Source organism: Petromyzon marinus, chromosome 40 (assembly GCF_048934315.1).
Source record: "Petromyzon marinus isolate PM22_M1 ecotype Great Lakes invasive population chromosome 40, UKy_Petmar_22M1.pri1.0, whole genome shotgun sequence".
Lineage (NCBI taxonomy): Eukaryota > Metazoa > Chordata > Hyperoartia > Petromyzontiformes > Petromyzontidae > Petromyzon > Petromyzon marinus.
The window spans coordinates 1,488,816-1,513,732 of NC_133706.1; the positions used below are offsets into that span (position 1 = coordinate 1,488,816).

The 24,917-nt window shown below is 56.2% G+C and overlaps 1 protein-coding gene across 3 annotated transcripts in view; it reads right to left on the minus strand.

The window, feature by feature from the left end:
* Positions 1 to 24,917, minus strand: part of SLCO3A1 (solute carrier organic anion transporter family member 3A1) — a 100,623-nt gene that overhangs the window by 9,793 nt on the left and 65,913 nt on the right. For all 3 annotated transcript variants that reach the window (XM_076073005.1, XM_076073006.1, XM_076073007.1), the window contains 7 exons: positions 12,405 to 12,503; positions 11,689 to 12,027; positions 10,036 to 10,200; positions 3,412 to 3,619; positions 1,721 to 1,859; positions 1,010 to 1,188; positions 538 to 602 (listed from right to left, as the gene is read on the minus strand). In XM_076073005.1, the coding sequence (XP_075929120.1) occupies positions 538 to 602; positions 1,010 to 1,188; positions 1,721 to 1,859; positions 3,412 to 3,619; positions 10,036 to 10,200; positions 11,689 to 12,027; positions 12,405 to 12,503 (1,194 nt within the window). The remainder of the gene's footprint in view (positions 1 to 537; positions 603 to 1,009; positions 1,189 to 1,720; positions 1,860 to 3,411; positions 3,620 to 10,035; positions 10,201 to 11,688; positions 12,028 to 12,404; positions 12,504 to 24,917) is intronic.

A 24,917-nucleotide genomic window follows, 5' to 3' on the forward strand; every position in this document is an offset into this window, starting at 1 on the left:
CGGAAGAAACGGACGCAGTCAGAGCAGGCCCGAGGCCGATCCCCAGGGCAGACTCGCGGCAAGCCCTTCAGCGGGCCCTGCACCAATAGTGCCCGAAAGGGTCAGGATTTGAGGCGTCGGGATGCACGTTCAGAGAATTAGGTGGCATGAGGGATTTCACCGAACACCGCTGTCACAACCGTTCAATAGGGCGGCCCGAACGTTGATTGACATGTGGGCTGAAACCGTTGGACCAACGTTGGCCCGACCTTGGCGCCGATGTTCCACGGCTACTGAGAATGGCAGCCTCATTTCATTCCCTGAGCCAGAGCCCACGCCGACGGTGCTGCTGCCGACGGTGTGTGCCCACGTGTGTGCGTGTGTGTGCGTGTGTGTGTGCGTGTGTGTGCCCACGTGTGTGCGTGTGTGTGTGCCCACGTGTGTGCGTGTGTGCCCACGTGCATGTGTGTGTGTGCGTGTGTGTGCCCACGTGTGTGTGTGCGTGTGCCCACGTGCGTGCATGTGTGTGCCCACGTGCGTGTGTGAGCGAGGACTTACCCAGGAGGCGTATGAGAAGGAACTGCACCCCCAGCGCGTACGACTTGAGCTCCGGACTCACGGTTCTGAGAGCGCAGCACGACGAAGACCAACGGAGAGTTGGTGCCACGTGTGGGTGGGGGGGGGGGGGCGTTCAACGGACACAGACAACGCCGTGAGCCGTGCGTGCAGCGACCAGCTGGGATAGAGTGGCAAGCATCCTGCGGGAAGGCCGCAGAGCTTGGCCGATTGTTGGTGGTGCCGGTTTTGGCCGCCTTCCCGCCCACCCCGCTCGCGCGCGTTACAAAGTGCGCCTCGAGACGAAAATAACAAAATGACGTGACAAGTTGCACACACGTGATCACTCAGGGGTGAACTCGGCTTTTTGAAAACGAATTTCGTTAGAGCTGCCTTTTTTGTTTAGTTTCTTGGACGGTGGCCCGGCCGGGCGCCGGTGCGGTTTCCGCCGGGGGTCCTGGCGGAGGGCGCTCACCTGATGAGTATCATGATGGCCGGCGTCTGCGCCATGGCGCCGATGAGGCTGCTGACGCAGACCATGGCGAGGAAGGTGGGGAACACTCGCTGGCACTCGGGGTTCGGGCAGCGGCCCGGCACGGCGCTCTCCGCTCGCCCTCCCTCGCTCGCGAACACGCACAGGCACTCTGACATGTTCTACGGGGGAAAGGGGGGGGAATGCACGCACGGTACAGGTATGGCACGTGGCAGGGTGGGGGCGGGCGGGGTGCCTCACGGCAAGATGGGCCTGGGGTTTGGTGCCTGGCTCGGGTGCCTCTGTGTGTGGAATTTCAACGTTTCTCGCCCTGTTCTGCAGAGTGTGAGTGAGTGTGTGTTGAAGGCTACATAAGGGACGCGAGTTTCTATGACACAAACAACAAACAAAGATCCGCCAGTATAGCCTTAACGGACTTTTGGAGCAAGTGCTGCTAGCGAGCGCCTATGAAGGCAGGCATGGCACAAAAGCAGGTGGGTGGCCAACACCACGCCCGGCTGCCTTAGTACTCATTTTAGACGACTAAGGGGAGGCCCAGGAACGGTTCAGATATTTGTCACTGACGTTGGCCGTGAGCAGGAATCGAAATCGTGTCACCGGGTTCGTAGCGCAGCGCGCTAAACGCTACCCTACCGTTTCCCACGCAACACACGCACGCACGTGCCCGCACACGCACGCGTGCAAGGAACGCACCCCAGCCAAGCAGCCGGCGTAGCAGGGTGAGAGGTACGTGATGCCGTCGGAGCCGCACACGGGGCTGTACGCTCCGGCCACACAGCCACACTCCAGGTTACACGGCGCGTACGGATCCAGGGGCCAATCCCCATCCGACCTGAAACACACAGGCACATGCACACGCACGCACACACACAATCACACGTGCACACACACACAATCACACGTGCACACACAATTACACGTGCGCACACACACACACAATCACACACACACACAACCACACGCGCACACACACATGCATGCACACACGCGCGCGAGCACATAAACGTACACATGCACGCACATGCAGGAGCGCCGTGAGTAGAGTCCCGCCGTCCGGACAAGTCGAAGACAATCGGATGTGGGACAAAGTTTAGTTCCAAGTTTCCTTTGTTTAGCCAGGTGAGAACTCAAGAGACCAGGATGAGTCTCATTTACGAGGGTGACCTGGGGGTCATCGCTCTGCCAGTCGACGACTGCCCTCGACAATCCCAATTGAGTCGTTTACAACTTAGCCGATTTGGACCGTGACGCCGACATGCAGTCGCCGACTCCTGCGAATGACGGGGATCTTCAACGTCCACCGTGGGTGAAGCGGACGGCGTACGGCATCTGCAAGATCCGACACCGTGTCCATCCGGTGTTCGCCGAGCTGCATTGCCTTCCGGTTGCCGAACAAATTCATTGCAAGGTCGTGCCACAAATGAGCCGCAATGAACCTCGCCGATTTCGTCAAAGAGCATACACCATCACGCAAGCCGTCGAACAAAAGACGCTCACCGCACTTCTGCGGCCGCCTGGAACGCTCTTCCTTCCGATATCAGGAAGCCACTGGAGCTTTGCACTTTTAAACTACCTAGATTGAAAACTCCTTTCTTTAGAACTGCTTTCTGTGCTTAGCTTGTTGTCCTTGCCCCCGCATCTCCGATGAGCACGGTTGGCTACGTGCGGTGCGAAACAAGTTCAACGTACGTACGGTACGTACATTATTACGGTTGTTGCACTGCATTAAAAATCGGGCCGGCCGCTGATATTCGAACGGCGAACAAGCGGCGAAGGCGCTGCCGCTAGGGCCACATCGATCAACGAGCGTCCCGCGATCGTCCAAATCAATCGGCGGATCGTCGGGCGGTTTAGAATCGGCTTAGAATCGCCACGGGTGGAGCAGCGGCTGACCGCGTCGCGCGGTGGTGGTGGTGAGGTGGCCCCAGAAGATGGCGCCAACGAACCACTTTTGGGGTCGCTTCAAAGAGGCTCCATCGTCACTGAAATGCAAATATCGGTGGGACTTTAATTGAGCGGCCAACGGTGATCGGCCTGAGAACATCAAGCCCGCTCTACGGAGGTGCTCTGCGCGGCGTGCGATCCGTATGCATGTACGTATGTTGAACTTCCTTCACGCCGTACGTAACCGCGCTAATCGGAGGTGCCGGGGAAGGACGACAAACTAAACACAAAAAAGCAATTCTAAAGGAAATTCGTTTTTAATCTCGATGACTTTAAAAGTGCATAGCTCCGGTGTGGATGAAAGTGCCACGCGATGCGGCGACCGTCTTTGTTCGATGGCGAGCGGCCAAAAGCAGCCGCTGCTGCGAGGACGATCGGAGTTCGCGTGGCCACGGCGCTACGCGCACGGGCCCGGCCCGACTCGCTCGCTCGCTCCCTACTCGTTGAAGACGTTGGCGTAGCGCGTGGTGACGCCGGCCACGGGCCCCGTGCCGCAGCCCAGGAACATGAAGGAGACGTAGCAGGCCGTGGACACCAGGTTGACCATGAGGGCGGTGCGCGCCGCGCCCAGGGGCGTGAGCGAGAGGCGGCGCACGATCAGCCCTCCCAGCAGGATGCCCAGACACGCGCACGGGATCGCCGTCATCGCTGGGCAGGGGGTGGACGCGGGGGTGGACGCGGGGGTGGCGACACACGGACGTTACAAGCGGCGCCCGCGTCCCATGTCCCACGTCCACGCAGCGTCAACGGCGGCGACGGCCGACATCACCGCCACACGTGTTCTGGTGTAAGGAGCAGGCTACTCCACCCAGCTACCCCAACACTACCACACGTATTCTGGTGTAAGGAGCAGGCTACTCCACTCAGCTACCCCAACACTACCACACGTGTTCTGGTGTAACGAGCGGGCTACTCCACCCAGCTACCCCAACACTACCACACGTGTTCTGGTGTAACGAGCGGGCTACTCCACCCAGCTACCCCAACACTACCACACGTGTTCTGGTGTAAGGAGCAGGCTACTCCACCCAGCTACTCCAACACTACCACACGTGTTCTGGTGTAAGGAGCGGGCTACTCCACCCAGCTACCCCAACACTTCCACACGTGTTCTGGTGTAACGAGCGGGCTACTCCACCCAGCTACCCCAACACTACCACACGTGTTCTGGTGTAAGGAGCAGGCTACTCCACCCAGCTACTCCAACACTACCACACGTGTTCTGGTGTAAGGAGCGGGCTACTCCACCCAGCTACCCCAACACTACCACACGTGTTCTGGTGTAACGAGCGGGCTACTCCACCCAGCTACCCCAACACTACCACACGTGTTCTGGTGTAAGGAGCAGGCTACTCCACCCAGCTACCCCAACACTACCACACGTGTTCTGGTGTAAGGAGCAGGCTACTCCACCCAGCTACCCCAACACTACCACACGTGTTCTGGTGTAACGAGCGGGCTACTCCACCCAGCTACCCCAACACTACCACACGTGTTCTGGTGTAACGAGCGGGCTACTCCACCCAGCTACCCCAACACTACCACACGTGTTCTGGTGTAAGGAGCAGGCTACTCCACCCAGCTACTCCAACACTACCACACGTGTTCTGGTGTAAGGAGCGGGCTACTCCACCCAGCTACCCCAACACTACCACACGTGTTCTGGTGTAACGAGCGGGCTACTCCACCCAGCTACCCCAACACTACCACACGTGTTCTGGTGTAAGGAGCAGGCTACTCCACCCAGCTACCCCAACACTACCACACGTGTTCTGGTGTAAGGAGCAGGCTACTCCACCCAGCTACCCCAACACTACCACACGTGTTCTGGTGTAACGAGCGGGCTACTCCACCCAGCTACCCCAACACTACCACACGTGTTCTGGTGTAACGAGCGGGCTACTCCACCCAGCTACCCCAACACTACCACACGTGTTCTGGTGTAAGGAGCAGGCTACTCCACCCAGCTACTCCAACACTACCACACGTGTTCTGGTGTAAGGAGCGGGCTACTCCACCCAGCTACCCCAACACTACCACACGTGTTCTGGTGTAACGAGCGGGCTACTCCACCCAGCTACCCCAACACTACCACATGTGTTCTGGTGTAAGGAGCAGGCTACTCCACCCAGCTACCCCAACACTACCACACGTGTTCTGGTGTAACGAGCGGGCTACTCCACCCAGCTACCCCAACACTACCACACGTGTTCTGGTGTAAGGAGCAGGCTACTCCACCCAGCTACTCCAACACTACCACACGTGTTCTGGTGTAAGGAGCGGGCTACTCCACCCAGCTACCCCAACACTACCACACGTGTTCTGGTGTAACGAGCGGGCTACTCCACCCAGCTACCCCAACACTACCACACGTGTTCTGGTGTAAGGAGCAGGCTACTCCACCCAGCTACCCCAACACTACCACACGTGTTCTGGTGTAACGAGCGGGCTACTCCACCCAGCTACCGCAACACTACCACACGTGTTCTGGTGTAAGGAGCGGGCTACTCCACTCAGCTACCCCAACACTACCACACGTGTTCTGGTGTAAGGAGCGGGCTACTCCACCCAGCTACCCCAACACTACCACACGTGTTCTGGTGTAAGGAGCGGGCTACTCCACTCAGCTACCCCAACACTACCACACGTGTTCTGGTGTAAGGAGCGGGCTACTCCACCCAGCTACCCCAACACTACCACACGTGTTCTGGTGTAACGAGCGGGCTACTCCACCCAGCTACCCCAACACTACCACACGTGTTCTGGTGTAAGGAGCAGGCTACTCCACCCAGCTACTCCAACACTACCACACGTGTTCTGGTGTAAGGAGCGGGCTACTCCACCCAGCTACCCCAACACTACCACACGTGTTCTGGTGTAACGAGCGGGCTACTCCACCCAGCTACCCCAACACTACCACACGTGTTCTGGTGTAAGGAGCAGGCTACTCCACCCAGCTACTCCAACACTACCACACGTGTTCTGGTGTAACGAGCGGGCTACTCCACCCAGCTACCCCAACACTACCACACGTGTTCTGGTGTAAGGAGCGGGCTACTCCACTCAGCTACCCCAACACTACCACACGTGTTCTGGTGTAAGGAGCGGGCTACTCCACCCAGCTACCCCAACACTACCACACGTGTTCTGGTGTAAGGAGCGGGCTACTCCACCCAGCTACCCCAACACTACCACACGTGTTCTGGTGTAAGGAGCGGGCTACTCCACCCAGCTACCCCAACACTACCACACGTGTTCTGGTGTAAGGAGCGGGCTACTCCACCCAGCTACCCCAACACTACCACACGTGTTCTGGTGTAAGGAGCGGGCTACTCCACCCAGCTACTCCAACACTACCACACGTGTTCTGGTGTCAGGAGCGGGCTACTCCACCCAGCTACCCCAACACTACCACACGTGTTCTGGTGTAAGGAGCGGGCTACTCCACTCAGCTACCCCAACACTACCACACGTGTTCTGGTGTAAGGAGCGGGCTACTCCACTCAGCTACCCCAACACTACCACACGTGTTCTGGTGTAAGGAGCGGGCTACTCCACCCAGCTACCCCAACACTACCACACGTGTTCTGGTGTAACGAGCGGGCTACTCCACCCAGCTACCCCAACACTACCACACGTGTTCTGGTGTAAGGAGCAGGCTACTCCACCCAGCTACTCCAACACTACCACACGTGTTCTGGTGTAAGGAGCGGGCTACTCCACCCAGCTACCCCAACACTACCACACGTGTTCTGGTGTAACGAGCGGGCTACTCCACCCAGCTACCCCAACACTACCACACGTGTTCTGGTGTAAGGAGCAGGCTACTCCACCCAGCTACTCCAACACTACCACACGTGTTCTGGTGTAACGAGCGGGCTACTCCACCCAGCTACCCCAACACTACCACACGTGTTCTGGTGTAAGGAGCGGGCTACTCCACTCAGCTACCCCAACACTACCACACGTGTTCTGGTGTAAGGAGCGGGCTACTCCACCCAGCTACCCCAACACTACCACACGTGTTCTGGTGTAAGGAGCGGGCTACTCCACCCAGCTACCCCAACACTACCACACGTGTTCTGGTGTAAGGAGCGGGCTACTCCACCCAGCTACCCCAACACTACCACACGTGTTCTGGTGTAAGGAGCGGGCTACTCCACCCAGCTACCCCAACACTACCACACGTGTTCTGGTGTAAGGAGCGGGCTACTCCACCCAGCTACTCCAACACTACCACACGTGTTCTGGTGTCAGGAGCGGGCTACTCCACCCAGCTACCCCAACACTACCACACGTGTTCTGGTGTAAGGAGCGGGCTACTCCACTCAGCTACCCCAACACTACCACACGTGTTCTGGTGTAAGGAGCGGGCTACTCCACCCAGCTACCCCAACACTACCACACGTGTTCTGGTGTAAGGAGCGGGCTACTCCACTCAGCTACCCCAACACTACCACACGTGTTCTGGTGTAAGGAGCGGGCTACTCCACCCAGCTACCCCAACACTACCACACGTGTTCTGGTGTAAGGAGCGGGCTACTCCACTCAGCTACCCCAACACTACCACACGTGTTCTGGTGTAAGGAGCGGACTACTCCACCCAGCTACCCCAACACTATCACACGTGTTCTGGTGTAAGGAGCGGGCTACTCCACCCAGCTACCCCAACACTACCACACGTGTTCTGGTGTAAGGAGCGGGCTACTCCACCCAGCTACCCCAACACTACCACACGTGTTCTGGTGTAAGGAGCGGGCTACTCCACCCAGCTACCCCAACACTACCACACGTGTTCTGGTGTAAGGAGCGGGCTACTCCACCCAGCTACCCCAACACTACCACACGTGTTCTGGTGTAAGGAGCGGGCTACTCCACTCAGCTACCCCAACACTACCACACGTGTTCTGGTGTAAGGAGCGGGCTACTCCACCCAGCTACCCCAACACTACCACACGTGTTCTGGTGTAAGGAGCGGGCTACTCCACCCAGCTACCCCAACACTACCACACGTGTTCTGGTGTAAGGAGCGGGCTACTCCACCCAGCTACCCCAACACTACCACACGTGTTCTGGTGTAAGGAGCGGGCTACTCCACCCAGCTACCCCAACACTACCACACGTGTTCTGGTGTAAGGAGCGGGCTACTCCACCCAGCTACTCCAACACTACCACACGTGTTCTGGTGTCAGGAGCGGGCTACTCCACCCAGCTACCCCAACACTACCACACGTGTTCTGGTGTCAGGAGCGGGCTACTCCACCCAGCTACTCCAACACTACCACACGTGTTCTGGTGTAAGGAGCAGGCTACTCCACTCAGCTACCCCAACACTACCACACGTGTTCTGGTGTAACGAGCGGGCTACTCCACCCAGCTACCCCAACACTACCACACGTGTTCTGGTGTAAGGAGCGGGCTACTCCACTCAGCTACCCCAACACTACCACACGTGTTCTGGTGTAACGAGCGGGCTACTCCACCCAGCTACTCCAACACTACCACACGTGTTCTGGTGTAACGAGCGGGCTACTCCACCCAGCTACCCCAACACTACCACACGTGTTCTAGTGTAATGAGCGGGCTACTCCACTCAGCTACCCCAACACAACCACACGTGTTCTGGTGTCAGGAGCGGGCTACTCCACCCAGCTACCCCAACACTACCACACGTGTTCTGGTGTAACGAGCGGGCTACTCCACTCAGCTACCCCAACACAACCACACGTGTTCTGGTGTAACGAGCGGGCTACTCCACCCAGCTACCCCAACACTACCACACGTGTTCTGGTGTAAGGAGCGGGCTACTCCACTCAGCTACCCCAACACTACCACACGTGTTCTGGTGTAACGAGCGGGCTACTCCACCCAGCTACTCCAACACTACCACACGTGTTCTGGTGTAAGGAGCGGGCTACTCCACCCAGCTACCCCAACACTACCACACGTGTTCTGGTGTCAGGAGCAGGCTACTCCACTCAGCTACCCCAACACTACCACACGTGTTCTGGTGTAACGAGCAGGCTACTCCACTCAGCTACCCCAACACTACCACACGTGTTCTGGTGTAAGGAGCAGGCTACTCCACTCAGCTACTCCAACACTACCACGTGTTCTGGTGTAAGGAGCGGGCTACTCCACCCAGCTACCCCAACACTACCACACGTGTTCTGGTGTAAGGAGCGGGCTACTCCACCCAGCTACCCCAACACTACCACACGTGTTCTGGTGTAAGGAGCGGGCTACTCCACCCAGCTACCCCAACACTACCACACGTGTTCTGGTATAAGGAGCGGGCTACTCCACCCAGCTACCCCAACACTACCACACGTGTTCTGGTGTCAGGAGCGGGCTACTCCACTCAGCTACCCCAACACAACCACACGTGTTCTGGTGTAACGAGCGGGCTACTCCACTCAGCTACCCCAACACTACCACACGTGTTCTGGTGTAAGGAGCAGGCTACTCCACCCAGCTACCCCAACACTACCACACGTGTTCTGGTGTCAGGAACAGGCTACTCCACCCAGCTACCCCAACACTACCACACGTGTTCTGGTGTAAGGAACAGGCTACTCCACCCAGCTACCCCAACACTACCACACGTGTTCTGGTGTAAGGAACAGGCTACTCCACCCAGCTACCCCAACACTACCACACGTGTTCTGGTGTCAGGAGCGGGCTACTCCACCCAGCTACCCCAACACTACCACACGTGTTCTGGTGTAACGAGCGGGCTACTCCACCCAGCTACCCCAACACTACCACACGTGTTCTGGTGTAACGAGCGGGCTACTCCACTCAGCTACCCCAACACTACCACACGTGTTCTGGTGTAAGGAGCGGGCTACTCCACTCAGCTACTCCAACACTACCACACGTGTTCTGGTGTCAGCAGCAGGCTACTCCACCCAGCTACCCCAACACAACCACACGTGTTCTGGTGTAACGAGCAGGCTACTCCACTCAGCTACCCCAACACAACCACACGTGTTCTAGTGTAACGAGCGGGCTGCTCCACGTGACAGGAGGATGAGGGGGAGGAGATGGCCGGCTGGGCTTACCGAGCAGTTGGTTGGCGTAGGAGGCGGTGAGGTTGTACTGCCGCTCCAGGTACTTCCCCAGGAAGGCGGCGAAGCCGGCGATGACGGCGATCTCGGCGCAGGCGGCCAGCACGATGCAGGTGAACACCGGGTTCCGTAGCAGAGTGCGCGTCGCCCTGGGGATCACTGCGTGGCGCCAACACAAAGATCCCCCCGGCGTAGTCTTTAACGGACCGTCGGGGCGGGCGAGTGCCGCGTGCGAGGCCGGAAAACGGTGTCACGTGCGGGTGGTGGGGCCAGATCCACGCCCGGCCGCCTTTGTCTCCCCAGTGCTGACGTTTTACACACCGCAGCACGCGCTGATTTGACTTATGACCGGTTCAGATATTCGCCGCTGTTACTGCATTGGTCACGAGCGGGGAATTTTACCCGGGTAGCCGGGTTCATAGTGCAGAGCGCTAACCACCGCACCACCGTTCTGCACATCACTGCACAAGCACAGGTGCATACTGGACCTGATCACTCGCTGGGAGGAGGTCACGGGGCAGGGCTCAGGTGTCACTGGATCACTGACTAAACCAGTCCAGTGAGAGAATCTAACCGGACACGCGTGGTGTTTTGTGCAGGCATTGGTGCCAAGACATTGAACTCTCGCTGCTGTTGAGAAATTCGTCGCGGGCAGTTGACTGCAGCCCAGACTCGAACAACGGAACTAAGCGGAGCCGGTTCACCGCGAGCCTCGCGGCTCACCCGGGCCACCTCCGCCCCCACTCCTCCGACCACCCCCCCCTCCTCGCCGAGTGTTGTTGCGTTCATCTCGCGTCGTTTGAATCACTCGGCCAGGCAGGTACCGGCAACCAATCGTCAAAATAAAATCGTTGGCCCATTCGAGACTCCTTACAGCGCGACGCGAATGCGATAGAAGGCGGCGTTGCTTCTGTGGACGCGGCCTTTCAAAATAACTATTAAACAATGTTTAACTTTCAACACAACTATTAAACAATGTTTAACTTTCAACACAACTATTAAACAATGTTTAACTTTACCAGGTAAGGTCCCCTGAGCTGTGTAGCTTTGTTCAGAGACGGCCCGGCTATCACAAATGACAGCTCAACGAAGTGGACATTCATTGCAGCAGCCAAATACTCGAAGCGCGTGTTTTCTAAACGTGGAGGGAAAAACCGGAGCACCCGGAGTAAAAATCCACGTGACCACGGGGAGAGAGACGCAAACTCCACGGATTCAGGCATCAGGGTCGGCATGGAAGCCACGACCTCCTGTATACCTGGCGAGGGAGTTAACATCTCGCTACCGTGGCATCCTCTCTGCAGCAGTTCTGCAGGACAAGGTGATGTTGTTGCTGCCGCCGCGCGAAATTTCCCACGTCAGAATGATGTGGGTAAATTTTCGAATTTGACTAAATTTGGACCACGCCTCCCGGCACGCAACGGCCGACGGCGACAAGGACGCTTCTTAGCCTATGGGTACGGTCCGCCGTTAACCGGCGTTAACCGCCGTTAACCAGTGTTACCCGCCGTTAACCGACGTTAACCGCCGTTAACCGCCGTTAAACCGCCGTTAACTGCCGTTAAACCGCCGTTAAACCGCCGTTAACTGCCGTTAAACCGCCGTTAACCGCCGTTAACCGTCGTTAGCCGCTGCACAGCGCTTCACCTCTCAAGTGGCGGCAACACGACCCCGCCTCCCGCCCGTTGCCCGGGGTAACCACGCTGCCGTTTGCCGTCTTGGGGGTCAGAGGCGCCGCCAGGGGTCGGAGGGCGGCGCGATCCGAGTGGCCGGCATCGACGGCGCCGGGCGGCGGCGGCGGCGGCAGCAGCACCGGCAGCGGCAGCGAGGGCAGCAGCTCGGGCGTGCAGTGCGGCGGGCGGGCGAGCGAGCGTGGGAAGCCGAACATGAAGAGCGAGGAGACGAAGAGGAACACGGCGCAGAGGAGGAAGCCGGCCCACCACGCGCCGATCCAGCGCGGGTCTTCCGGGGTCAGGTCCAGCTTGCCTGTGTGGTGGGGGGGTGAGGGTGTTTGTGCGTCGAGGGTGGAGGCGGGGAACGAACACGAGGGGCGACGGTCGCGGCAAACAAGCCCTTGGCTTCTGGAGCGCCGGCCTGAGGCCACGATTGGCCTTGGCCTCGGCCCGAAGGGGCTCTCGGCCTTGGCTTTGTCTCGGGCCCTCTCGTGCTTGGCCTTGCCTTGGCCCAAGGGCTTGGAGGACTGGCAGCAAACTATTTTTAAACGAAGCTATTTTTACTTTACCAGGTAAGGCCCGCTGAGCTGCGTTGCTCTTTTTTGGAGCAGCGGCACCAGTCAAACCGGTCACGCGTAATCTCTCGCAACGATAACTTTCACAGAGTGTCTGAATGTCGAGCGGGCTCACTCGTGTTGATGAAGATGGCGTCGACGTAAATGCGCGTGAACACGGAGCCCAGCATGAAGCCGCACGCCGGGCCGAACACCAGCGTGGTGAACACGATGCCTGCGGACAAACAGAGAGGCAGCGGTCAGTTGTTCCGTCAGCGAGCTCCTGTTAAGGCCGGCACGTCACAGCCCTGCGGGCACGTGCCGCCAATGTCCACCCAACGAATTACCATCAACTGCACGGTACAACGTCACACATCTGAGTGTCACATATCGGCCCTGACCAATGAACAGCCCGCACCAGTGCGCTATTCGTGCGCGAGTGACACCGCCGCGTGCTACAGATGTTCACGAATCCCAACTTTTTCCATAACAGCAACAAAACTCAGCACACTCGTCAATGAAAGGGGGAAAAAAACGAGATAAATAAAAATAGACGACGTTTTCGGGCGAATGCCCTTCTCCACGGCACGTGTTTTCACGCACAGTAAATTTGCGTTCCTAATCTCGCGGACGCTCGCCGACTGTGGACAGCACGGTGGCGCGTTTCCCCTGAAGCCAATGTTGTTGCCTCTCTCACTCTCTCGCGCTCTCATTCACTGTCTCTCTTTCTCTATCTCTCACTCACTGTCTCTCTATCTCTCACTGTCTCTCTCTCTTTTTTTACGATCAGAGGAAACAAGAAGATGCTCGGTGTAGTCGGCACTTTGCTCCGTTCATCATTTCGGTTTTCTTATGCTTTGCTTTATGTAACCCCCCCCCCCCACACCTTTTAAATGAAAGACCCAACAAAATATATTTCTTCTCTTTTTTTCTGCTCTCCTTACCCCTTCCCTCTCTCTCTACCCCCCTCTCTGCCCCCCTCTCTGCCCCCCTCTCTTCCTACTCCATTTCGCTCTCTCTCGCTGACTCTCTCGCTGTTTTTTATATAACTACGACAAATGCTGCACCTGTACGCAGGCCTTCCCACAGTCAAACGGCCTCCGACGGGTAGCTTAGATCTCTCTCTCCCTCCTTTTCACCTTCTAACGTGCACAGTCGTCGGGAGTGGCGTGCGTCACGACCACCACGTGACGTTTTTTTGTGCGTGGTGCGTCTCGTGCCACGTGCTGTAGCGCGTGTTTTTTTTAATTGCGTTTGGTTATTTTGTTGCTGGTGACTTTGTGGTTCGTATCGAAATCGCCTCCGGTGCTGTTGCTGCTGGTGGCAATAAAAATGGTTTAAAAGTCAAAAGTCTCTCTCTCTCTCTCTCGCTTTCTCTCTTGTTTTTCTCTCTCACTCTCTCTCACTCACTCTCTCGCCCTCACGCTCTCTCTCTCTCGCTCTCTATCACACTCTCTCTCTCTCTCGCTCTCTCTCTGGCTCTCTCTCACTCTTTCACTCTCGCTTGCCCTCACTCTCTCTCTCTCGCTCTCTATCACACTCTCTCTCGCTCTCTCTGGCTCTCTCTCACTCTCTCATTCTCTCTCGCCCTCACTCTCTCTCACTCTCTCGCTCTCTCTCTCGCTCTCTCACTCTCTCACTCTCTCTCACTCTCGCTCGCCCTCACTCTCTCTCTGGCTCTCTCTCTGGCTCTCGCTCTCTGTCTCTCCCTCGCTCTCTCTCGCTCTCTCTCTGGCTGTCTCTCACTCTCTCTGGCTCTCTCTCACTCTCTCACTCTCTCTCTGTCTCTCCCTCGCTCTCTCTCTGGCTCTCTCTCACTCTCTCTGGCTCTCTCTCACTCTCTCTCTCCCTCGCTCTCTCTCGCTCTCTCTGTCCAGAAACGTGCACGGCAGGGCGGCAGCAGCAGCTGCCAATCTCTCGCGATGTCCACACGTCCGACCTTTCCACGGTTCCCCCGGCGAGATCGACGCTGGAGAACTGAAACCACGTGGTGACGATGAGCCATCTTCGTTGAGTTATCATTTGTGATAGCCAGGTCACTTTTGAAAAAGAAGCTAAGAGCTCAATGGGCTTCATCGGATTCCTCCAGGACAAGACAACATTCCGATGACATATAACGACCACGATCGATCGACCGTGCCTGCCAATGCGAGTCAGGGTCACGGTTAGCCGGCACCAACGCAGGGTGGCATCGTAGCCGCGCGATCTCCACGGCGAAGGGCGGAGCTCACAGCGGGCCCTGCCACACGACGGCACTGCAGGGCACTCCGAGCTCAGCCCCCAACACCAACACCCACCCCTCCCCACTGTTCGTCCGTGGGAGCAAGGTGCGGTCGTCCAGGGGCCAATGACAGAGGTTCATGGGTCAAATCCGGCAGGCCGTCCTGGTTAATACTGTGTGTGGGGGGGGGGGGGGTTACCCGTGGCACCTGGGTCTGTCCCGTGACCTTCAACACTTCACCTGGCCTCAAAGTGCACCTGGCCTGGCACAGACGCCGTGGTGACGCCACCGCGGCTTAGTGGCAAATGGCGGTGTACCGGTGTTGGTTATTCGTAAAATTCCGAGCGCCGTCCGCTTCACTCACAGTGTACGTTAAAGATAAAAGTGGATGTCATTCTAAATGAACCGGCCATTGCGTGCCGTCATCACGGTCTAAGTATAACCAAACTTCGAAGAAGAAAAGTAATCGCCCGCGAATTGCTCAAATGGGATTGCGCACGGCGGTAGCAATCATCGCCCCCTCTGCTCGCAGAACGATTTACGAGCGATCGCAGGCCGGCTGCTGAGTCACCTTGTGCCGCACGGGGACAGCTGCCACTGTGGTGGGGTTCTGGGGGGGGGGGGGGTGGGCGGCGGCGTGTTGAGAGAGAAGAGACGTCAAGCGAGTGGATCGTCGCGGCGAGTAAAGCACCCTGAGAGAGGCGTCCGCCTGGACCAGCGTGAAGGACGCTCGATCAAAGCAAATCATTCTCAGCATCCTCGTCGTCGTCGTCATCCAGCACTGATCGACCTGCGGGCTGGGCCGCCGAGATGGCTCGAAGTGACCAGTGCACTTGCGATGCCAATTGTTTACGGCTTCCGCTCAAGTGCTTCCCGTTTTCCGGTCATCCTTGCAGTAGCAGCGGCAGCGGCGGCTTGGCTCACTATCGCACAAAGACGGTGGTCACCGCATCGTCGCCCGCCGCTTTCAGATGCGCTTCTGCGGCCGTCTGGAACGCTCTTCCTTCCGATATTAAGAAGCCACTGGAGCGATGCACTTTTACATCATCATCATCTAGATTGAACGCTCGTATCTTCAGAACTGCTTTTTGCGTTTGGTTTGTTGTCCATCGCCCGCACCTCCGATGGGCGCGGTTGGCTACGTACGGCGCGAAAGAAGTTAAACGTGCGTACAGTGTACACACAAGCGAGGGGAGGCAGGAGTTCAAGCGGTGCCCAGCAACATCAGCATCAGATGCCACTGGCTGTGGGCCAACAGCACTCACTCCACGCACTCCACTCACTCCACGCACTCCACTTGATAAATAGTGGCCAGGGAACAATCAACTAAGAGCGTTCGGCTTAACCGGGGCCCAGGGCCCTAACGGAAAAGTCCGGTCCCGAGGGAGCCCTCGTGTAACGCGACGGGCATTACACGGTGTGAACGCGATGCAAATGTATGTAGGTGCGTTGGACTTCTTTCGCACCGTACCTAGCCAACCGCGCCTTGAAAATCGGTGGGCAAAATAGACGAGAGTTACAATGAGCATGGAAAATAATACTTATTATTATTACGAACCGCACCAGGAGCACGTTCCAAAAATTAAATGTCAAATTAGAATCGTCATCTTCAACATATACATCACAAATACAACATATGCAGTGACGACATATTGGTGCTTATCTCCCGCTAGCAGCTCTGAGCCAGTTTGTGGAAATTCCACACTCCCATGGCAGGGGCGAGTACTGTATATCCATCGGACAACTGCTGTGGTACTCGATTTTATCGGCCCCGGAGGAATACTGATGGGCTGAGACGACCGCCCGCAAACAGGTTTTAAACTCGCGACATTGGGATGGCGATCTGCTGGCTCGACCTTCGCAGCAGTATCACAATGTTATTTTGTGTTTGTTTTGTATTTGTTAAGGCACTTCAACTGGAATGTGTTTACGTAAGACGCTGTCAAAATTGGCCCACGTTGCGTTGTTACATCAGTGGACCTCCTCGCAACGTCTGCTCACTCCCCTCCCATCCTCCCTCCCCTCCCTCCCCTCTCCTCATCGCTTCCCCCTCCTCCCCCCTCCAAATCTTCTCATCCCTCCCCTCTTCTCCCCCCTCCTCCTCCCCCCTGCCCCCTCCTCTCCTCCACTCCCTCCTCCTTCCCCCCCCCTCCTCCCTCCTCCTCCCTCCCCCTTGGGTGCTCGCCCAAGTGCTGATGCCTTCAAAGCGGCGCGAGGCGCTCTCCCAGCAACCAAGGGACTAAGAATCGCAGCAAGACGTGAAGACGAGGCCGGGCCACACCCACAAAGCCGCGGGCCAAAATCGAAGCCGTCCGTTTCGTCGAAGCCAATTGATCTCTCCCCCTCCCCTCTCTCTCGCTTTGAGTAGGAAAAGATGAACGCGCCGATAGATGAACGAGGGGCCGATGACCTCTAACCGGGCGAGTGCGTGCCCAAAGCCTCCACGGCCCTCCCGCGTGACGTGCCAAGTGCCACCTCGCGCGGAGGGGGGGGGATCAACGTTGCTCGTTGTTGTTGTCGACAAACTTTCAAATCGTCTCTGGCGTTGGGTGAGAGGAACGCGTGGCTCGGGGTGAGCTTCGCTCTGCAGACGCCCACAAGCGTCAAAGCAGCCAGCAGCAACAGACGGCACACTGCCAAAGAGGAGAAGGGGTGTGAGCGAGCGGGGCGTTTTATTATTTCTTATTGAGCGAGGTGATTGCTGTGAGAGGTTCCGAGGGAAGGGAAAAGAGACGTTGGGAAGAGATCCTCAAGTCGGGCAGTGCGAGGGAAGTTTAATTTGTTCAACCGGGCGAGATTAATCGGAGGCAAGGACACATTCTCACTTGCGAGAGTGACCAGAGGGCATGAGCGTGCCTCTAGGGGAACGTTCTCAGTCGACAACTTTGGGCTCCGCCGCCGGCACGCGGCGGCCTGCTCTTGCGGGATCGTTCACGCGAAGCGGGCGGCGGCGGAGGGGTGAGAGCACGGTCGTTTACAGCCGCGGGATATTAACCGGGGGCGGCCACCGGATTCGAACCCGCGAACCTCTGCAACAAGCGGCGGACGCGTGACCGCTCTCGGAAAGTGGCAGGGAGTTTGAGAATCTAGCTGGAAAACTCCTCCCTTTAGAACGGCTTTAAATCATCTCGATTGACAAACTCTTTAGAACTATATTCTTGGTTCTTTCGGTAAAGTCACGTAGAAGGGAAACAATAAAATAATAATAAAACAATAAAATTCTCACGACGTTTCGACTGCAACACAAGCAATCATCATCAGGTGTGAAAACCACAGCAAGAAAATTTGAAAAAAGTGGCGGTTATTTTTAGCGTTAGCACTCACGGAGAACTGCTTCAAATCATCTCGATTGACAAACTCTTTAGAACTGCTTTTTGTCTTTAGTATGTTGTCCTTCCCACCGACACCTCTGATGAGCACGGTTGGCTACTTGCGGTGCGAAATTAGTCAAACGTACATCCAGGAAAGCCTCGCTAACTCGTTTATCGCGGTTCTCTCGCTGGTTCTGCCACGAGATATATAATTGTGCTTTGCAGTGGGAAACAGAGCTTCGGTTTTACATTTCATCGTCTAATCGCTTTACCGACGATAATGGTTCTCATCCGGGGAAGAGCAGACGAAGAGCGGTCGCGATTAAAACGCCACGGCGGAACGAAGCGGACGCCAGAAGCAGTGGCGTTGACAATAATCACAATTTTGACAATAATCACAATTTTGACAATAATCACAATTTTGACAATAATCACAATTTTGACAATAATCACAATTTTGACAATAATCACAATTTTGACAATAATCACAATTTTGACAATAATCACAATTTTGACAATAAACACAATTTTGACAATAATCACAATTTTGACAATAATCACAATTTTGACAATAATCACAATTTTGACAATAATCACAATTTTGACAATAATTACAATTTTGACAATAATCACAATTTTGACAATAATCACAATTTTGACAATAATCACAATTTTGACAATAATCACAATTTTGACAAAAAGCACAATTTTGACAATAATCACAATTTTGATAATCACAATTTTCGTGCAGTTTCACTTTTAAAATACGATATTTGTATTGAGCTACTTGGACAAAGTGGCCAAGGCCAACATCACCGTAGTGACGGTAACATCCCGATTTACGTCCCCCCCCTTTTTACGTAGTTTCGCAAACACGCCGCCACTTTATTACTAACACCGCTACTACCCCATCAGCGTCGCTTCAGGACACACTCACGTCGCTGACGGCATCGTCCACCCTTTCCCGTTATCCGTCGCCTCTCAGCCTTCGCCTCCACCTAACCCGGTAAACTGCTATGATTTACGTATGTTTAAGTATGTTGAACTTCTTTCCCACCATACGTAGCCAACCGTGCTAATCGCGGGTGCGGATTGACGTCGTTTCGATATTCGTCGTCGCACCTTTCAGGGACGCATATCCCCAACGTAAACCGGGGTACCAATTTATGTTTCTGTTTGTTTACTCAGGAAAGCCCCACCGAGTCTCAAGGTGGCTAGGAGATGTTAACTACCTCGCCTGGTATGCAGGAGGTCGTGGGGTTCGATCCCAATCCCGACCCTGACGCCTGCTGCTGCTGCTGCTGTATATTTGGAGTTTGCGTGTCTCTCTCTCTCCCCGTGGTCGCGTGGATTTTTCTCCGGGTCCTCCGGCTATTCACTCAACATTTAGAATCAACGTCACGCGTTTTGTTTGGCAGCTATAACTTTCCACGCGATAAGCCACTTCATTTGTGGTAGGTCGCTTCTGAAAAAGAGCTATATAGCTCAGTCGGCCCTTACCTGGTAAAATAAAACAAAGATTTAGTTTTCATTCCTTTCTCAGGAGGATCCTGCCATTTTTTTTTGTGCGGTAGGGGGCGATGTTGCTGCTAAGTGTGATGCCAATCGAGTAATTTGTAGATTCATTTTCTGCATTGGGATGTGGTTTTGACCAATTCCAGTGATTTCGCGTGGGAGTTTTGTTTAAGCTATGAAAGCAGCGAACGCGGAAGAAACCCACGCGGAACTGGGGGATGAAATACAAACTCGGGCACACCTCTGTGTGCCCGAGTTTGTAATCGAAGTGTGCCACCCAATGAATCACCATCTTCATGATTATACTCATCGTTATTATACTCATCGTTATTATACTCATCGTTATTATACTCATCGTTCTAATCAGAAGATGACATTTCCATCACATTTAGGAGCTTCTTTAAAGTCCACGATGTGCTTTGATGATTGTGAATTATCATCGTCGTACTGTAAATCCTAAATAGAATAGAATCACAAAAACCCAACACCACACGTTTTTATTTTAAACATTTTTTAAAGCAGAGTGTAGCTGGAACGTACGGCAGGCAGGGTCACGCAAAGGGCACACGAATTTTCACACGCACGCAAGCAGGCACAGTTACACACACGTGCACAAACACGCGTGGACACACACAGCAGCGCTCGCCCCAATAGTCTGTTAAAGGCTACACAGGTGACCTTTGACTCCTGGAAGGGTGCTTGTACTGGATATATGTGAACTACTGGACGTCTGTGAAAAAGAGCTTCATAGCTCATCGGATTCATCCAGTATAAATGTTCTGTATGACTCTTGTACGCTGTGACCAGAAGCGTTGGAAGAGGTGGGGATACCCACACTTGACTCCACAGGACGTGACGACCTGCCTGTCTGTGGTGAACCCAGTTGTACTGCTGAGTGGGCGAGGCGGTGGGTGAGGTGGTGGGTGAGGTGGTGGGCGAGGTGGTGGGCGAGGCGGTGGGCGAGGCGGTGGGCGAGGTCATGGGCGAGGCGGTGGGCGAGACGGTGGGCGAGGCGGTGGGCGAGGCGGTGGGTGAGGCGGTGGGTGAGGCGGTGGGTGAGGTCATGGGCGAGGCGGTGGGCGAGGCGGTGGGCGAGGCGGTGGGCGAGGTGGTGGGTGAGGCGGTGGGTGAGGCGGTGGGCGAGGTGGTGGGTGAGGTGGTGAGGCAGGGGGGAGGGCGAAGCGGAATTTGAGGAACTTTGTTTCAACTGCCGAGCCGGGAGATCGAACCGAACCTCCGGATCGCGTGTCAAGTGTTGCGCTACTGCCGCCGCCGCCGCTAACCAATCACAACACGCGTGCGAACGCTGCCCGTCTCTCACTCGCCATGCCTGACACAACGCTTCCAGCGTGCCTGACACGTGACTGACACAACGCTTCTAGCATGCCTGACACAACGTGACTGACAACGCTTCTAGCGTGCCTGACACAACGCTTCTAGCGTGCCTGACACAACGCTTCTAGCGTGCCTGACACAATGCTTCTAGCGTGCCTGACACAACGCTTCTAGCCGTGCCTGACACAACGCTTCTAGCATGCCTGACACAACGCTTCTAGCCGTGCCTGACACAACGCTTCTAGCGTGCCTGACACAACGCTTATAGCCGTGCCTGACACAACGCTTCTAGCCGTGCCTGACACAACGCTTCTAGCGTGTCTGACACAACGCTTCTAGCGTGCCTGACAACGCTTCTAGCCGTGCCTGACACAACGCTTCTAGCGTGCCTGACACAACGCTTCTAGCCGTGCCTGACACAGCTTCTAGCGTGCCTGACACAACGCTTCTAGCGTGCCTGACACAATGCTTCTAGCGTGCCTGACACAACGCATCTAGCGTGCCTGACACAGCTTCTAGCCGTGCCTGACACAGCTTCTAGCGTGCCTGACACAACGCTTCTAGCGTGCCTGACACAACGCTTCTAGCCATGCCTGACACAACGCTTCTAGCCGTGCCTGACACAACGCTTCTAGCCGTCCCTGACACAACGCTTCTAGCATGCCTGACACAACGCTTCTAGCGTGCCTGACACAACGTGCCTGACACAACGCTTCTAGCGTGCCTGACACAACACTTCTAGCCGTGCCTGACACAACGCTTCTAGCGTGCCTGACACAACGTGCCTGACACAACGCTTCTAGCGTGCCTGACACAACGCTTTTAGTGTACCTGACACAACGCTTCTAGCCGTCCCTGACACAACGCTTCTAGCGTGCCTGACACAACGCTTCTAGCGTGTCTGACACAACGTGCCTGACAACGCTTCTAGCGTGCCTGACACAACGATTCTAGCGTACCTGACACAACACTTCTAACCGTGCCTGACACAACGCTTCTAGCGTGCCTGACACAACGCTTCTAGCCGTGCCTGACACAACACTTCTAGCGTACCTGACACAACGCTTCTCGCGTGCCTGACACAACGCTTCTAGCGTGCCTGACACAACGCTTCTAGCCGTGCCTGACACAACGTGCCTGACACAACGCTTCTAGCGTGCCTGACACAACGCTTCTAGCATGCCTGACACAACGCTTCTAGCGTGCCTGACACAACGCTTCTAGCATGCCTGACACAAAAGCTTCTAGAGTACCTGACACAACGCTTCTAGCGTTCCTGACACAACGCTTCTAGCGTACCTGACACAACGCTTCTAGCGTGCCTGACACAACGCTTCTAGCGTACCTGACACAATGCTTCTAGCGTGCCTGACACAACGCTTCTAGCGTGCCTGACACAACGTGACTGACACAACGCTTCTAGCGTGCCTGACACAACGCTTCTAGCATGCCTGACACAAGGCTTCTAGCGTGCCTGACACAACGCTTCTAGCGTGCCTGACACAACGCTTCTAGCCGTGCCTGACACAACGTGCCTGACACAACGCTTCTAGCGTGCCTGACACAACGTGCCTGACACAACGCTTCTAGCGTTCCTGACACAACGTGCCTGACACAACGCTTCTAGCGTGCCTGACACAACGCTTCAAGCGTGCCTGACACAACGTGCCTGACACAACGCTTCTAGCGTGCCTGATACAACGTGCCTGACACAACGCTTCTAGCGTGCCTGACACAACGCTTCTAGCGTGCCTGACACAATGCTTCTAGCCGTGCCTGACACAATGCTTCTAGCGTGCCTGACACAACGTTTCTAGCGTGCCTGACACAACGTGCCTGACACAACGTGACTGACAACGCTTCTAGCGTGCCTGACACAACGTGACTGACACAACGCTTCTAGCGTGCCTGACACAACGCTTCTAGCGTGCCTGACACAACGCTTCTAGCGTACCTGACACAACGCTTCTAGCGTGCCTGACACAATGCTTCTAGCGTGCCTGACACAACGCTTCTAGCGTGCCTGAAACAATGCATCTAGCGTGCCTGACACAACGCTTCTAGCGTGCCTGAAACAATGCATCTAGCATGCCTGACACAACGCTTCTAGCCGTGCCTGACACAACGCTTCTAGCGTGACTGACACAACGTGCCTGAAACAATGCATCTAGCGTGCCTGACACAGCTTCTAGCCGTCCGTTCCACGCCACGGGGAGAGATCCACCGAGCGGCTCGCGCCACCGCGCTTCGGCGACACGTGACTGCACGGGGGGGGTGGGGGCGTGGGGACTTCAGGGGCGGCCCGCTGGCAAGACGATCGCCAACGCCAGGGAGGGCCCCACACCGCCACCCGGGAATGGGAACTTTGTAACCGGAGAGCGCGACAAGTCCCGGCGATTACGCAAACGAGGCGCGCGAACGGCGTGCGGACAGCGGCTCGGCCTGGACCGCGTCCAAACTGTTGGCTTGGCTGCGGCGTCGCCAAATCACTCCTTGTCTTCATCGAGAAGCGTCTCGGCTGCATTCTTAAACGAACAAAATAAAATAATCTCCCCCCCCCCACCCCCCGGTGTGAAGATGGAATGACGCGAAGTGCAGTGACGAAAAACGGTTGCACTCGGGAGACGCGCAAATCCATCCCGCGGGTGGAAGAAACGTTTCAAAACCGCCGACGGCGAAATTCGACGACGCTGCGATTGTCAACTTTTAAAAAACCCAAATGGATCACCGTCAACTTCGTCATCGTCAGCAGCGTGGCCAGGCTCGGCGTTAATCGTCGGGCCGCCGCTCTTCCTCGACTGTTGATAAACGCACTGATGGATCCACGTGACGGTGCCCTGCGCTCTGCGTTGGGCCATTAAAGAAATTAAATACGACAGGAGCCACAAAGCCGCCTGATTAACTGCACGCCAGCCGTCCCGCCTGCGTGTGTGTGTGTGTGTCTGGCCTATCCCCTCCCCATTACGGTAATATACATTACACGGGATTACACCCATGGCACCACCAGCGAGATGGGAGGATCGGCTGGAAGTGGAGTGGGGGGACGGTGGGGGACGGCAGTGGGAGGGGGATTCAGGCCACGGTGGCGGTGCTGGTGGTGGCGTCAGGTCAGGCATCAGCGAGAACGCTCCTCCTCGACCGGTTCCTCGCTCCTCCCGGCCGTGAGCCTGCGTTGCACTCGCCCACTTGCAAGTGTGAGCGTGCCAGGGCACTCGTATCCATTTAGAGTGCTTAGCCAGTTGCTGTAAATTCCACATTCCTAGGACAGGGCTGGTCACTCCTGTGGCAAGGGCTAGGCCAATCACTGCTGGCTTTGCACGAAGCAGTGCCCATCAGGAAACCGGTCGTCACTCTCCTGACCTGACAATAAAACGATCAATCGTTACGTATGTGCGCATGCCGAGCTTCTTTCGCACCGTACGTATGCCACCGTGCTAATCGGAGGTGCGGTGCGAGGACAACAAACTAAACACAAAAAGCAGTTCTTTCAATCTAGATGATTTAAAAAGGCGGCACAGCTCCAGTGGCTTCATGATATCGGGCGGAGCGTTCCAGACGGCTGCAAAAGCGCACGTGAAAGCGCCGCGCGATGCGGTGACCGCCGCCTTTGTTCGATGGCTTAGCAGCCAAAAGAAGGGACGCGTGCGATTCTCGGAAGGGGCCAAATGAGGTTGACGCAGGCGTGGGGTCCACGAGGTGAGCGTGGAATTCTGGGGCCCGGCGTAGGCCGGTGCAGTCCGGTGCAGCCTTTGAGTGGCTGCGCTCAGACGGAATTTGCTCCTCCGCTCTCGAGTCTCTGATGTTTATGCGCAGACGGGAGGCGGCCGCTTCACCGTGTGTACTCTCAGCGCTGGCCGCTTATGGTACCTAACAAATAATAGCGGAACACTTTAGCAGCGAGCGCACAAATGGCGACGGCGGCGTGTGCAGACGCCCGTGTACACGCGCACGCACACGCAGACACAAACGCACTGCCGGGCACATAACACGTGCACACAGATGCAACGTGCACGCAACAAACACGCCCCACACACACGTGCACTTCTGGGCACATAATCGTGCAAACACAGGCACACAAAGACCCCCCGTGTATCCTTAACAGACAGTTGGGGCGAGTGCAGTTAACGAGCACCTATGAAGGTCGGCACGGCACACGAGGGGGTGGGTGGCCAGCACCACGCCCGGCCGCCTTTGTCTCCCCAGTGGCAATGTTTACTACACACCGCGCCAGGTGTGGCCCATGACCGCACACCGCGTGCTGGCGACG